General features: G+C 47.5%; 1 protein-coding gene and 1 pseudogene across 2 annotated transcripts; both read left to right on the plus strand.

Annotated features, from left to right (window-relative positions):
* Window positions 1-3,643: 3,643 nt before the first annotated feature.
* TREML1 (triggering receptor expressed on myeloid cells like 1) lies at window positions 3,644-10,503 on the plus strand. 2 transcript variants are annotated; one of them, XM_027771878.1, is made up of 6 exons: window positions 3,644-3,744; window positions 3,912-4,244; window positions 8,563-8,680; window positions 9,047-9,132; window positions 9,569-9,609; window positions 9,951-10,503. In XM_027771878.1, exons 1-6 carry the CDS (start codon window positions 3,705-3,707, stop codon window positions 10,263-10,265), a joined length of 933 nt encoding a protein of 310 aa, XP_027627679.1. In that variant the 5' UTR covers window positions 3,644-3,704; the 3' UTR covers window positions 10,266-10,503. The 2 variants fall into 2 exon arrangements, with proteins under 2 accessions (XP_027627679.1, XP_027627680.1); XM_027771879.1 differs by lacking the exon at window positions 9,569-9,609 and having other exon boundaries at window positions 9,951-10,129.
* A 3,027-nt stretch (window positions 10,504-13,530) lies between these two features.
* Window positions 13,531-14,594, plus strand: LOC102472390 (high mobility group protein B3 pseudogene; annotated as a pseudogene).
* The last annotated feature ends 219 nt before the right edge of the window (window positions 14,595-14,813 follow it).

Consider the following 14,813-nt stretch of genomic DNA (forward strand, 5'->3'; position numbering starts at 1 on the left):
GTGGATGGTTTGGTGCATTATGGGGGTCTTCTCTTTTACTACCAGACTAGGAGAGTACATCTGGATGAGGAAAAGATAAAAGATCTGGCCCCTCAGGACTCTGGCACTTACACTACCACATTCTTCCATTCTCACAGGCTCCAACCTGGCCAGTCAGTCTTCTCCTTCCTCTCTGCCCTAGATCTAGTCACCAAGTCCCACCTCCTTCTCTGGAATTTCTCTGGCCTCTAGTCTTCTCCCCTCTCCACCGTCTGTGTTACCATCTCCATCAGCTTCTCCTGGATTGTTGCTGGCCACTCTGCCCCAGTGCCTCTTGTGCCTGCCCCCTCCTGAAGGCCCAGCTTCCAGCTGACGTGTCGATTCACCTCCTTAGAGCTTTGCTTTCATCACGCTACTTCTCCAGAGAAATGACCAGGGCATGAGTCATAGAACAGAGCATATCAAACCCAGGAACTCATCGTAGGGGAAGGGCACTGGGAATCAAAGGGGGAAGGGACTTACCGAAGGTGCTGGTGGAGCCTGGAAACCCAAATTTCACTTGCATTTCAGGTGCCTTTCTCTCTAGCTCAGTCCTACTCATTCATTCCGTGAACTTTCTGAGCATCTAGTCTGAGCTGGGTACTGTTCTGGGCCTTGAAGATACAACCGTGAATAGAACAGGCAGAGTTCTGCCCACATGGAGCCATTTTCTCATGGGAGGAGGGAGAGACTGATGATCAGCACAAGTAAATACAACAGCATGGTAGAAGGAAAAAGGTGCTGAACGCGGGAACACGAAGCAGGGGAAGAGCGCAGAGCAATGGGAGATGGTGCAGTTTTAAACAGTGTAGTCGATGGTACCATGTGGGAAGCACTGCTTATCAGACACGAGACTGTGAAGTTCTCTGTTGAGAATGATGAGATGAGGAAATAAGCCATGAGGATATCAGGGGAATCGTCTTTGGGGCAGAACAGCCAGGGTAGCCCATGGAACCTCATCTCTCTCTTCAACCCACACACCACCCTGGCCGGCAGTGAGGGGAAAGCCGGGGTGAACTGCAGGGAAGAGTAAGTGTAAGAAGTCAGCCACATTTTAGGCTCTCTGGACTGGCCCTCAGAGAGGTGGAAGGCATGAGTCCCCTCTGGTCATGGCCACACGAGGCTGCTTTGCTGTCTGCCAGGCTTGGGCACTTGGGGTTTTGTATCTGGGAAGGTGCCCTTGACACAGGCCTCATGTTCAGCCTCATGTGAATTCATCAGTCCCACTCTCAGCCATGCCCCAGTCCTCTCTTGTGTGCCTCCCATTCAGGCTGCCCCACTGGCTCCCACTTGGCAGCCAGTCTGAGCTGTGCTTCTTTGGCCCCCTTGACTCAGACACATTAAACTTTATTGTGTCTGAAGGCAGTTTTTTTCTTTCTCACAGATCCAGGACAAATCAAGGTGCCAAGAGCCCAAACTAAGCCCTATTTGCATCTCAGACACAATGCTGATGAGATGGGCATGGGAGGCTCCCTGGGGTGTGCCTGGCTGTTGAGTATGGTGGATGCCATTAGCCCTTGGCCAGGATCAAGTTTTCCTCCTCTTGGGAGTTTGGCCTTCTCTCTTTCCTGCTCTGCATGCCAGAGACATCCACCTCTGGATTAGAATCACCATTGAGCTACCCTACCTTTAACTCTCCAGAAGGCACACTGGATTGAAGGGGGGTTGAGATCATTTGCTCTCAAATTTCTATGCTGTCTCCTACTAAGACACTGTAAGCAAGTTCTTCAACCTGACAATCTGATCTTCAGAACCTCACCTGAGGTAAAAATAAGTAAATAAATAAACAGAACAAAGCAAAATAATAATGATAATAATAACCTTACCATGCATGGTTTATGTGAGATTAAAATAAATAACATTTGTACGAGTATCTGTCAGGTGTCTGATGAGTAGTAGGTCCTCAAAAGAGACTGGTTTCCTCCCTCTTATGCCCAGCCACATGACACCTCCTTGAGACAAGGATCCTATCTGGTCACCTCTGTTTCAGAACCCAACAGTAACCCAGGATTTTCCCAGCTTTAGTATTGCAAATCTCACATCCCAGGAAACCAATTAGTTTCAGGTAAACAAGTGGGTGGCCACCCTAGTACGCACTTCCAGTAGGCTCAGCGTAACACACTAGCCAGCTTTTCAGGTTCCTACTCCCTGTTTCCTATTCTCAACTCTCTTACTCCCAAACGATGGAAGGAGAGAGAGGGAAAAGGAGGGAGGGGAGAGGAGCAAGCAAGGATGGGTTTTCCAATCTCTTTTCTAGGTCTTACCATCTAGATCAAGATAATGTACCCCTTCTACTCACCTTCATCAGCAGCCCTTGTCTCTCTGACCATTGGTGCTCTTCCCAGTGATTGAGGTCACATGGCTAATTACTCACATGCTATCTGGTTTACCGGAAAACAGTTCCTTGGGGTGATATGAATGAGGACCAGACTCTCACCGGCAGTGGATTTGTATCAAAGAGAAGAGCCCCTACATTATGAAACATGGGGTTTATATAGAGTCTTTGGCTCATTGGCTCATTTTCCTTCTGGAGAGAGAGAGAGAGAGAGAAAGAGAGAGGTCTTTACCCCGAACTATAAACTCCAGTGAAGGAGGGGTGTGATGTCTCACTTTCCCTCTGTCTTTGACAAAACTAAAACAAAACAAAACAAAACAAAAAAGGACAGAAAGATGGAAAACGAGCAAGAAAATATATGAAATCATGAGATCCAGTATTTAACTAATTAAGGAGTTGCAGGAAAATGGAAGTGGGGGTGATGGTGGGGATGGAGAATATAGGGGAGTATTGGGTCGTCAGAAAAGTCACAACGCATTTCTTCATAGAAAAACAGAAAAAAAATCATGACTTTTCTGACCACTCAATAATTATAAAAGAAGTAAATCATTATGAAAGACAAACACTGTATATCCCCACTCAGTATACACCAAGTGCCTGCACTTTATGGAATAAATGGAAAGATTCAAATATATAATAGTAGAGAGAAGTGTAGATATCAGAAACTGTTTGGGAGAGGAGTGGGTAGTAGTGGGTGTGAAGGCATCAGGGAAAAAATTTATCAGATACAAGATTGTAAAGTTCTCTGTTGAGAATGATGTTTACAGTAATGTCCTTGACTTATTGTCACGTACCACATGCATACCTTGAACAACATATTGCGTGCTACCAAGATGTACAATGACCGAATGTAAATAACAAACCATAAAAAAAGGAAAGAAATCATGAAAAAATACACTGAAGAACATGGATCCAGGTGGAAAGGGTCTAGAGTGTTAAGAACAATAATTGAGAGCTTGGGTGTAGCGGCACACCCATAAATGATTTAGAAATAAAATGACCTTGGACCATGCATAGGTTAATTTACCTCCCTCCTTTATAGCTCTGTATCCTCAAATCCTATGTCTATAGGACTCAGAAGATTCCCTTTACTCTTTTTCTTATTCTCTAATTGCCTTTTAGCTGCCCCCCACCACCACCCCGTACCCCTCAGGGTCAGTTCCTGAGCCCTCTAATCAGCCAGGGTGTAGAAGGGCTCCCTTCCCCCACCCCGGGAGGTACCCCCCTAGTCCCTGATTCCCACCCATGGTCACTGAGAGCCCCATGTGACTGAGGCAGGCATTTCCTGCTCTGGGGGAGTGCTGTGTCAGTGCCCAGGCAGACCCCAGAGCTGACCTCTCCCTGTCCAGCCATGGGTCTCAGTCTTCTGCTGCTGTTCCTGGGACTAGCAGGTAAGATTCAGAAGCAGCTGAAATACTCACCCTCTACCCCATGCCCAGAGGTAATTGGTGTGTTATTGTGGATGCCACACCCACATCGGTGGGTCCTGGTGTCCTATGCCAGTGGGTGGGCTGGGATCTGCCCCCAGCTCCTGCCCAAGATTCCCTTCCTTCCCTAGGTCAGGGCTCTGTAGGAAGCTTCCCTGAGGTGCTGCAGGCCCCCGTAGGGAGCTCCATTCTGGTGCAGTGCCATTACCGGCTCCAGGACGTCAAGGCTCGGAAAGTGTGGTGCCGGTTCTTGCAGGAGAGGTGTCAGCCTCTGGTGTCATCAGCTGTGGATCGCAACGCCCCACGGAACCAGCGCACGTTTCTCACCGACCTGGGTGGGGGCCTGCTGCAGGTGGAAATGATTACCCTGCAGGAGGAGGACGCTGGGGAGTACGGCTGCGTGGTGGAGGGAGCAGCGGGGCCCCAGACCTTGCACAGAGTCTCTCTGGACGTGCTCACCCCAGGTGAGTTGTCTTAGGTCAGCCACCACCCTGGGGCCTGCCCTTCCCACCCCCATCAGTTGCCAGGGCTCTTGGGTCTTTGCTGGGGCCAGGGCCCCTGGGAGGAAGGCCTTGGGAGCAGATAACCTCTTGACAGTTCTCCAGGGAACGGAAACCAAGCTCGTGGTGAGGCGTGAGATAAATGAGCTGAACCGGATCCCCTTCCCCCTCCCACACAAGTGGGCTTCCCTACAGGAAGGCATGTGCTCCTTTCCTACCCCGTGGCTTTGGGATCACCGGCATTTTCAACATACTCCATGCTGTCTTCTTAATTAGTTTTATAAGTCTTCACTGAGCATCTCCTATGTCTCACCTACAGAAAAGATTCATCCAATGTCTAAACTAATTCATTGTTTTTTTTTTTAAATTTGCTATAGGGTGAGGTGAGTGCACTTGCCAGATAAAGATGGGGGTAGGGCGATGGTGGGGTAGTCAGAAATCACCCCCAGGAGGGATGTCCCTGCTGAAATCCCTTCTTCATTCTCCTTTCTGGATTTAGGCACACTTGCACATGTATCTGGCCATGTTTTTCAAGCTACAGGGTCTGGGATTCCAATTTGACTCATTCAGTTGTACTTTTTTGTGTTTGTTTGTTTTAAAAGAATTATTTACTTAATTTTATTTACTCATTCATTTATTTTAATTTGACCAGAGAGAACACAGAGAGAGGGAAAATAAGAAAGCAAACCACCAGGTCCAGGACTCAAACTGTGGTCAGCCATGTCGGAGTCCAACGACTTAACCACCATACCACCTGCTGACCCCTGCTTTGTTTTATTTTGTTTTGTTTTTTAGATTTTTTTCCGTAAGACATGTGCTTTACTGGAGAGAGAGAGAGAGGGAAAGTGAGAAATCATCTCTTAGATGGCCACACTGCAATCCCTTCTCCATTCTCCTTTTAGGATTTTGGGGCATGCATACACAGGTGCCTGGTGTGATTTTCAAGTTGCTGGGCCCAAGGTTAAAACTGTGGTTGGCCACATAGGAGTCTAGCACTTTAATCACCACATCACCTGCTGGGGCCTGTCATTCAGTTTTAAAAATGTAAAAGGTGTCCATAACTTTTGTCTACAGGAATTACCAACTCTATAAAAATAACAATGCGATTTATTTCTAAGTAGAATATGAGTGACTTAGGCCCGGAGAGGAAGCAAACATGCCTTTCTCCGGGGTGAACAGTTACAGGGGTTCCTTTTATTTGATTTTGAGAGCAAGAGACAAGGTTTGGAATTTAGTGAAGAGTTTTTTCATTGGTCTGGCCCAAAAAGGCAGGGCATGTGTGTGTAGGGGGTCTTGTTGGTTACAGGTGGGTTTACAGTTAAAGTACTTTAACGGAGATAAGGAGGTTTAATACACATCACAAAGATACTATGCCAGGGACAGGATGTAGGAAGACTTCTGTTACCAATGGATCAAAATGGTCTGTTAATGTTTGTGGGTGTGACTCCCTCTAGGCCATCTGGAAAGGATTTTGAACAATAGGAAAAAGCAGACTTCCATCATCACATTTAAGCCTATATCCTTAACTCTGTCTTCATTACAGAAAACACTTTACAGGTGAAGTGTTTCACAGCCCACAACTTTCTAGTGTCTAAGCACTTATTAAAAGAAAAATTGGGGGGATTGGCTCCGTAGTACATTCTGTATGGCTGACCACGGTTTGAGTCCTAGCCCTGGCAGTTTGAAAACCATGCTGGGCGTGCACATTTGCGCGTCTGTGTATTTTCAGAATCCTGACAGAAGGAGGAACAGAGGGACAGAGACTGTGGCATGACTGTACCACACTGGGGGGTACTTTCTCTTCTCTCTCTTTCTGGCAAGCACATGCCAGAAATAAAAACAAAGAAAAAAAAGAAAAAAAAAAAGAACTTCAAAACATTAAAATATGTTTAAAAATTTTTTAGAAAAATAAGTTATAAAAAAGGTTATAAAAACCTGTTCCGAAGGTAAAATGTTCAGCTACTACATGACCATTTTCTTTTCTTTTTCTTTCTTTCTTTCTTTCTTTCTTTCTTTCTTTCTTTCTTTCTTTCTTTCTTTCTTTCTTTTTTTTTTTTTTTGAGAGGTTTTTGCTATAGGGCGTGTGCACTCTCCAGAAAGACACAGAGAGATACAGAAAGACAGAAAGTGAGAAATCACTCCCTGGTGGGGAAGGCCACACCGCCATCCCTTCTCCTCTATTCTCCTCCTGGGATCTTGGGCACGCACGCACACGTGCCCGGCATGAGTTTAAGCCACTGGGTCTGGGACTCAAACTGCAGTCGACTACGTGGGAGTCCAGCGACATAGCCAACTGCTGGTCCCAACTAATGACCATTTTCAAAAGCTGCTTTTTTTTTTTTCTTATGTATACTGATATTTTTTTTTTAGGTTTTTCTTTTCTTAAATATTTGTACTCAATCCCCAAATAAAATTATGAAAAGTATTTTCCCTCTCTTAGTTTTTCCCCCCTAAATAAGGTGGGCTAAGATGTTATACGAATTCTCTTATTCTGAGTAATTTTTGTTTCATATTCCAAAAATACTCTGGTTAGCCCTAGTTATTCTTTAGCTCAGTTTTTCTTTTTTTAAAGAGGTTTATGCCATAGGGTGTGTGTGCTCCCGGGAGAGAGACAGAAACAGTGAGGAAGTGACAAATTGCCCCCTGGGGGATGGTCACACAGCAATCCCTTCTCCATCCATTCTTCCATTCTCCTCTTGGGATCTTGGGCACACACACACATACCTGGTGTGAGATGCTTTTTTCTTTTTTTTCTCTAAAGAATTTTAAAAAATTTATCTTTATTATTTATTTTCTTAGTTTAATCTGACCTGAGAGGGACAGAGCAAGTGAGAGAGAAAGAGACAGAGAGAGGGAAAGTGAGAAAGCAAACTGCCAATCTGGTTCTTGAACCTCTGTCACCCATGTGGGAGTCTAGCCCCTTTAGCCACCACACCACCTGCTCTGGCCCCCGTGGTGTGATTTTCAAGCCACTGGATCCATAACTTGAACTCTGGTAGTCATGATAGGTATCCAGTCAGCCATGATAGGTATCCACTATGCTACCTGCTGATCCCACTAAGAATTATTTTATTTTTAACTTCATTCATTTATTTTTAATTTAACTAGAGAGGGACAGAGTGAGAGAGGTGAAAAGTGAGAAAGCAAACTGCCAGGTCTAGGTTTCAAACCACGGTCGACCACGAGGGAGTCCAGTGCCCTTAACTACCACGTCACCTACTGCCCCCTCCCCCTACTAACTGAGTTTTAATTCTCTGAAAGACAACTTGCAGTGAGCATCTCTGGGAAGAGGGGCAGGGAGGCAGGTACCTGCCATGGTCCCAGGCGGCAGTGGGGCAGGGGCTTAGAGGACGGAAGATCAGGCAGGTGGGAGACTAGACAGGCGGAAAGATCAGGCATGGCTGGGAATCCAGGGAGGATCTGACTCCCAGCTCAGGCTGGTACTTAGCTTCAAGGGAAGGTGGTAGTCCAAGGCAGCCTAAGAGGTACCAGGTGGGCAAGAGTAGGGCCACAGCACCCCCACTTCCTAGTATGGCATGGATGGGAGTAGGAAGGGTGACTCAGAAACAGGGCCAGGTCTCCATCCCAGGTGGTCTGGAAGGACTGGCCAGATTCCCAAGACTTATTCTCAGTTCAAGAGAGCGCAACCCTGAGCCCTACAGCCAGAAGTAAAGCAGGATGTTGGGATGACAGAGCCTTGCCACAAAACTGCATCTCAGGGTCCCAGGAGGGCCCAGTGAGGGTCAGTTCTGGTGTTGCATCATTTTACGCTGAGTTCCTTAAATCCTGAGGGCAGAGCTCTGGATGGGGTCAAGCAGCCTGTAGGTCGGCCCTCAGGGCTGCAGGTGTGTGGGGTTTAGCAGAGTATTCCCAGGGCCTGCTGGAGACCTGGGAGAGCCAGCAGTGAGTCACCCCCGAGGTTGAGAGCTACAGAGACCTCCTCTGGAATGAGAACAGGTGGTGGGCACAGATTACCCAGTGGGTGCTTCTGCACAGTCCAAGCAGCCAGGCGAGGCAGGGGCTATGGGTGGAACAGGTGAAGAAGTGCGGGGGGAAGGGTGGGAGCTGGCGGTAGAGGAGAAAGTGGGTTCATTCACAACCAGGTAGAGACATACACAGGTGGGGCCATTCCCTGACCCGCAGAATGAGCAGCCCCCACCTCATCTTTGCACCTTCCTCCGGAAGTGCCTCCCTGCTTGGCTCTCCATCCCCACCCTCAGCCCACGGCAGGCCATTGGCACTGCCCACAATGGCTACATGCTCATGTTTCCCTCTGACTCAGCTCCTGGCCTGACAGAGGAGGCAGAGAAGGACTATAAGACTGGCAGTCAGGCTGAAGACCCCTCGTCGGACACTGTGGGCAGTGCCAGTCCTTTGGAACCTGGCCAGGATGAGAAGAGGTACTGGCAAGCCTGGGTTTGGGTGGTCAGGAGGATGGCATTGGTGAAGATTTGACTTGTTTAGGGCTGCCGGCTAAATCAAAGAGGGACACTTAGAGTCCCTTCCATTCCTGGGGAACTTCTGGGCAGACAGAGACCTCTCCATCCTGGTTAGCAACGGCCTCTGCATCCTGGTGGATCTTTGGCCAGGAAACCCTGACAATGTGTCTGCCTTTGGCCCTGCCTGAGTCTGGCCTTCTCATTCCACCCCATCTCTTCTCCTAACCGTGCTTCACCAAGAACGTGGCCCTCTGCCCCTGGCCTTTGGGTCCTGGCTGGAGGCTTCCTGCAGCATGCGGGCTAATCCTAATCCTTTCTGTCCCTCAGCATTCCCTTGATCTGGGGTGCTGTGGTCCTGTTGGGCCTGCTGGCGGTGGCAGTGGTGCTGTTTGCTGTGATGGCCAAAAGGAAAGGTAGGTACCTGTCTGCTTATCTCTGCCCCGTATCAGCCAGTTTTGCAGATAAGGCCGGGACTCCAGGTCTGTTCTCCTTACAATGAACTTTTCTGGGCTTTAGTCAAGGCCTCCTTACTCTAGAATTCTCATGGCTCAAGGATGGAGGGGAGGGGAGGGATTCTGTGAGAAGAGGCCTGGAGGAAGCTAGGGACTGGAAAGGGTGCAGTGGAGGGAGTAAGGGAAAGGCTTTTGGGGGTAGATGATTGTGAGGCAGGTTGGAGGGAGCTGGGAAGCAGTGAGTGGGTGGGGACTGGGAGATAGGAGTGGTGAAGGTTTGCTGGTGGGAGGGGGAAGATGAGTCTTCCCTAGGAAAGAGGTTGCAGAAGCTTCTGCAGAGAGTGAGGTGGGCTCTGTGCCAGCCCTGGAAGCAGACTATGCTGCTCTGTCCTCCTAGGGAACAGGCTTGCTGTCTGTGGCCGATTCCAGAGCAGCACGGTAAGAGGTTCTGAAGGCCCTTAGCCAAATTCCCCAAACCCTCCATTTGTCATGCTCACCAAGACGTCCCAAAGGGTGGGATGGAGAAAAGACTGGGTCCCAGGCAAGGTCTAAATTCTCTTCCTGAAAGATGAAAACTTGGCACTTAATGGCCTCCCGTGGTCTCCTACCTTCCCAGACTCAGGGAGAAACTTGGGGGCTGGAAATCTTCAGCGCGAAGCCCTCTTGCTCACTGACATACTCAGGACTTGAGAGACATCCCGTGTGTTCCCAGGTCCACCCAAGGGAGCTGGGGCAGAGGGAGGCATTCTCTCTGCCTGACCTGCCTGTGTTTGTTACAGGACCCCTCTTCAGCGGTCCACCCCACCGGTGATTCTGCACTGGCTACTGGACCGCCATCGGATGTACCTTATGTTAGGCTTGACTCGCCGCCTTCCTTCGACAATACCACCTACGCCGGCCTACCTCTTGACTCCCCATCAGGGCAACCTGCATCCCCAGCCCCATCCTCTTTGCCCCCTTTGCCTCCTAAGGTCCTGCCTTGCTCCAAGCCTGTGACATATGCCACAGTTGTCTTGCCAGGAGGGAGAAAAGCTAGAGAGGCCTCCTGTGAGCCGGCCCAAGAAACTCCTAACAGTGAGACTCCACCTAGCTAAGCTGCTCCCCACACTGCACACTCCTGGGGACCATCCCTGGGAGTTCAGTGCACGCTTCCATTCAGCCCATGTCCTAGATCCTTAGCATATCCAAGCAACTCGGGCCTTCCGCAGCTAGTCTAATGTCTTGACTTTACTGACAGGGAAAGTGATGCTCAAAAATGATTGGGTTATCTTGGGAAGTCCCCTGTGCTGGTCCCTCTGCCACATGAGGCTAAATAAACCCTAAACAATGATATGTGAACCCTTAATGGTGTGGATGGGAAGAAAGGGGCTCAGTCCAACTCACTGTTTGGCCTGTGAACTGAAAGGACTCTGGTCCAGAGTTTGTGCTGCATCATCTCGTTTTGGTCTTCCCTGTGGTGAACAAGGTTCTTTCTCTGGTCAGGACACTGCATTGCAGTTTGTTTCAAGAGCCACTAAAAAGACATTCAAAAGTATTTCCTGGGGGGCCAGCGGTGGCATGGTGGTTAAGGCAGCTGGACCCCATATGGCCAACTGCATGGAGTCCTGGACCTGATGGCTTAAACTCAGGGCGGGCGCATGTGCATGCGTGCCCAAGATCCTGAGAGGAGAATGGAGGAAAAGGGATTGTGGCGTGGCCATGCCCCCTGGGAGGTGATTTCTTGCTTTCTGTCTCTCTGTCTCTCTATGTCTTTCTGGCAAGCACACAAGCCCTATATCAAAAACCTCTCCAAAAAAAAAAAAAAGAAAGAAAAGAAAAGCTCACACTGGGCATCGTATGTGCCAAAGATCCCAAGAGGAGAATGGAGAAGGGGTTGTAGCGTGGCCATCTCCCTGGGGGGTGATTTCTTGCTTTCTGTGATCTGTCTCTGTCTCCCAGGCAAGTGCATGTGCCCTATCACAAAAATCTCTCTTTAAAAAAGTAGAAAAGAAAAAAACTCAGTTTAAGAGCAACATAATATTCAGGGAACAGCAGTTGGCGTAATGGCTATGTCGCTGGACTCCCAGGTAGTCAACTACAGTTTGAGTCCTGGACCTGGTGACTTAAACTCACACCAGGCATGTGTGCGTGTGTGCCCAAGATCCTGAGAGGAGAATGGAGGAGAAGGGATTGCGGTGTGGCCATCTCCCCTGGGGGTGATTTCTCGCTTTCTATCTCTCTGTCTCTGTCTGTCTTTCTGGTGAGCACACACACCCTATGGCAAAAACCTCTCAAAAAAAATAAAAATAGACCAACGTAATATTGGGAAAAAAGAAAACTTGGCCCTACCATTACTGTGTGTTCTTAGGCCACATACACTCTATATACATGTATCATATATAAATGTATGTGTGTGTGTGTATATATATATATATATATATATCAGGGTATTAGAGTAGAAGACAATCCTGGGTCTGACTAGGCCCCAGGAAACAGTAACAGAAAGGCGGCGCAGATCTCTACCACCCCAGGAGTGGTCTGTGTCGGCGCACTTGCCGTGATAGGCTGGGCATGTATCAGTCTCAAAGAAGACGGCCATGAGGGCCTGGATGGCATAGAAGGACGGCTTGGAATCTGCTTCCTTCAGCTTCAATGGCAACATCCTGGTGCATGTTACTGTGGCCACCAGCAGTGCCCCGACTCACACAGAGGTTACTCACTTCACCAGCCCAAGGATGTTAAATCGAATGACGTAAACCTCTCACCAAAAGGAAAAAGAACCCCAAGAGAATTGTAATTTGACCAGAGAGAGAAAGAAAGACAGAGGGAGAGAGAGAGAGAGAAAGCAAGAAAGCAAGCCACCAGATCCAGGACTTGAACTGTGGTCAGCCATGTGGGAGTATCCAGCACCTCAACCGCCATGCCACCTTCTGGTCCCTCCCTAGCCTTTTCTGCCTTTATACAGAACTGCTTGTCCCTTCTTCTGGAGCACACATTCATGGTCTGCTATTTGGAAGGCTTCCAGTTCCTTCTTCCAGTCTGTAGAGAGACGTCACCTAAAACTAGCGTGCTTTTCAGTAGGCATTCTGTTTGAATTAATTTGCAAAGCCGACTCTCAGAATGGCTTTGTTCCCCCAGAAGCCCCTTCTTTGACAGGGCTTCACATGTCTTTCCAGAAAATCAACTTTGAATTATACAGAAATGTGCACTGATCTTGAGGTTTGTTCCACTGCCTAAGTGATAACATTCACAACAATGAGCACCATGTGAACTGAACATGGGGACTCCCTTATCTTCTTAGTTTTTTGTAAATATTTCCATTGTGGAGACAGCAGGTGGCATGGAGGTTAAGGCAGCTGGATCCCACATGACCAACTATGAAGTTCAGGTATTCGATGCGAATGGCTTGAAAAACACACCGGGCACATTTGCAGGTATGTTCAAAATCCTGAGAGGCGAATGGAGAAGGGATTGTGGTGAGGCCAGTCTTCTTGAGGGGGTGACTTCTCTCCTTTTCTCTCTTTCTCTAGTGAGTGCATGTGTCTTACATCAAAAAAAAAAAAAAATCAAACTCTGTCACTGCATGTCAACATTATGGGGGGTGATTCCTTACTTTCCCCCTCTCTTTCTCTCTCTCTTGCTCTCTTTCTGTTGAGTGCACAGACAAACAAACAAACTAAACTAAAAAGAAAAAAAAAGATGATCCACTACAATCTGGTCAGACTTCAATAGGTAAATTCTGACTTACAAAGATTCTCAATAGCTGTTAGTACTTATGCAAAGTGACAGGACTCACCCTGAAATTCAAAGGTTGAGCAGGGAAAAGAATGATAAATCCTCTTCAAAATAAACATAAATCCACTAAGAAGGGCTGCTTATTTATTTATTTATTTATTTATTTATTTATTTATTTTGGAGAGGTTTTTGCGATAGGGCGCATGCGCTCACCAAAAAGAGAGAGACAAAGAGACAGAAAGTGAGAAATCACCCCCCAGGGGGGATGGCCATGTCTCAATCCCTTCTCCTCCATTCTCCTCTCGGGATCTTGGGCACGCATGCACATGGGCCCAGCATGAGTTTAAGCCACCGAGTCTGAGACTCGAACTACGAGTCGGCTACATGGGAGTCCAGCAACATAGCCATTATGCTAACAGCTGGTCCCAAGAAGGGCTGCTATTTTTAAAATACATGCTTAAAGCATTTAGTCTTACAATCTGTTTTGGTTTTAAAATCACAATTAGCCATTACAGCTGAAACAAATATAATTTGAAAAGAAAAAAAATTACCTAAAAGGAAGATTTTTATTTCTCCCTCTGGCCAAATGTCTTTTCCCAGACAGTCTGTGAAGAAGAACAGAAACTAGTGAACAATACAGTCAGGATGGCTAAAGGTGACCCCAAGAAACCAAAGGGCAAGATGTCTGCTTATACCTTCTTTGTGCAGACCTGCAGAGAAAAACATAAGAAGAAAAACCCGGAGGTCCCTGTCAATTTTGCTGAATTTTCTAAGAAGTGCTCCGAGAGGTGGAAGACAATGTCTGGGAAAGAGAAGTCGAAATTTGATGAAATGGCAAAGGCGGATAAAGTACGCTATGACCGGGAAATGAAGGATTATGGACCGGCTAAGGGAGGCAAGAAGAAAAAGGACCCAAATGCTCCCAAAAGGCGACCGTCTGTATTCTTCCTGTTCTGTTCAGAGTTTCGCCTGAAGATCAAATCCACCAACCCTGGCATCTCTATCGGAGACGTGGCAAAGAAGCTGGGTGAGATGTGGAACAACTTAAGTGACAGCGAGAAGCAGCCTTACATCACCAATGGCGCAAAGGGTCCTGCCAAAGTTGCCCGGATAAAGGCGGAAGAGGAAGATGAAGAAGACGAGGAGGAGGAGGACAAATAAAAACAAACAGCTGCTCTGTCTCCTTGTGAATCCCTTAGCGTAGAGGGGCGCCGTAATCGCACCTCATTGGAGGCGTGTCTATTGCCCTCATTAAGTTTAATTGCAGAATTTGATCACGATCATGTTGTCTCTCAAAGTGCTCTAGAAATTGTCAGTGGTTTACATGAAGTGGCCATGGGTGTCCGGAGCACCCTGAAACTGTATCAAAGTTGTACATATTTCCAAACATTTTTAAAATAAAAAGGCACTCTCGTGTTCTCCTCACTCTGTGCACTTTGCTGTTGGTGTGACAAGGCATTTAAAGATGTTCCTGACATTTTTGTTTCCCTGAATTCGTAAGGTGGTGTTAACTATATGGTTATTGGCTAGAAATCCTGAGTTATCAACTGTACATATCTCTGGTCTGTAAAGAGAATAGAACAACCATGACAAACTCTCCACGCTCCTGGCTTGGCAGAGGCTGCGGGAAGGGCACCGTCGGAGGGGCCGTGGCTCAGGGCGTGCACTGGGAAGCTGGACCCGTTGACTCTGCGGTGGCCTCCGTGTAAGCGTCAGGGTGTCTTTTACATAGTGACCTAGCGTTCTGCCATTCTAATAAAAATTATCAAAAGGCCCATACGTTTACCTGAAAGTTTAAAGCTCTTCATATTTTTTTTAAAGTTAAATAAACAGTATTACATTTCTAAAAAAACAAAAAAAAGAAGAAGAACAAAAGGAAATGTGTCTATTAAGGATAGATTCAGGAGCAATTGTCCTCATAAGCAAGT

Source organism: Tupaia chinensis, unplaced genomic scaffold, assembly GCF_000334495.1.
Source record: "Tupaia chinensis unplaced genomic scaffold, TupChi_1.0 Scaffold000238_1, whole genome shotgun sequence".
NCBI lineage: Eukaryota > Metazoa > Chordata > Mammalia > Scandentia > Tupaiidae > Tupaia > Tupaia belangeri.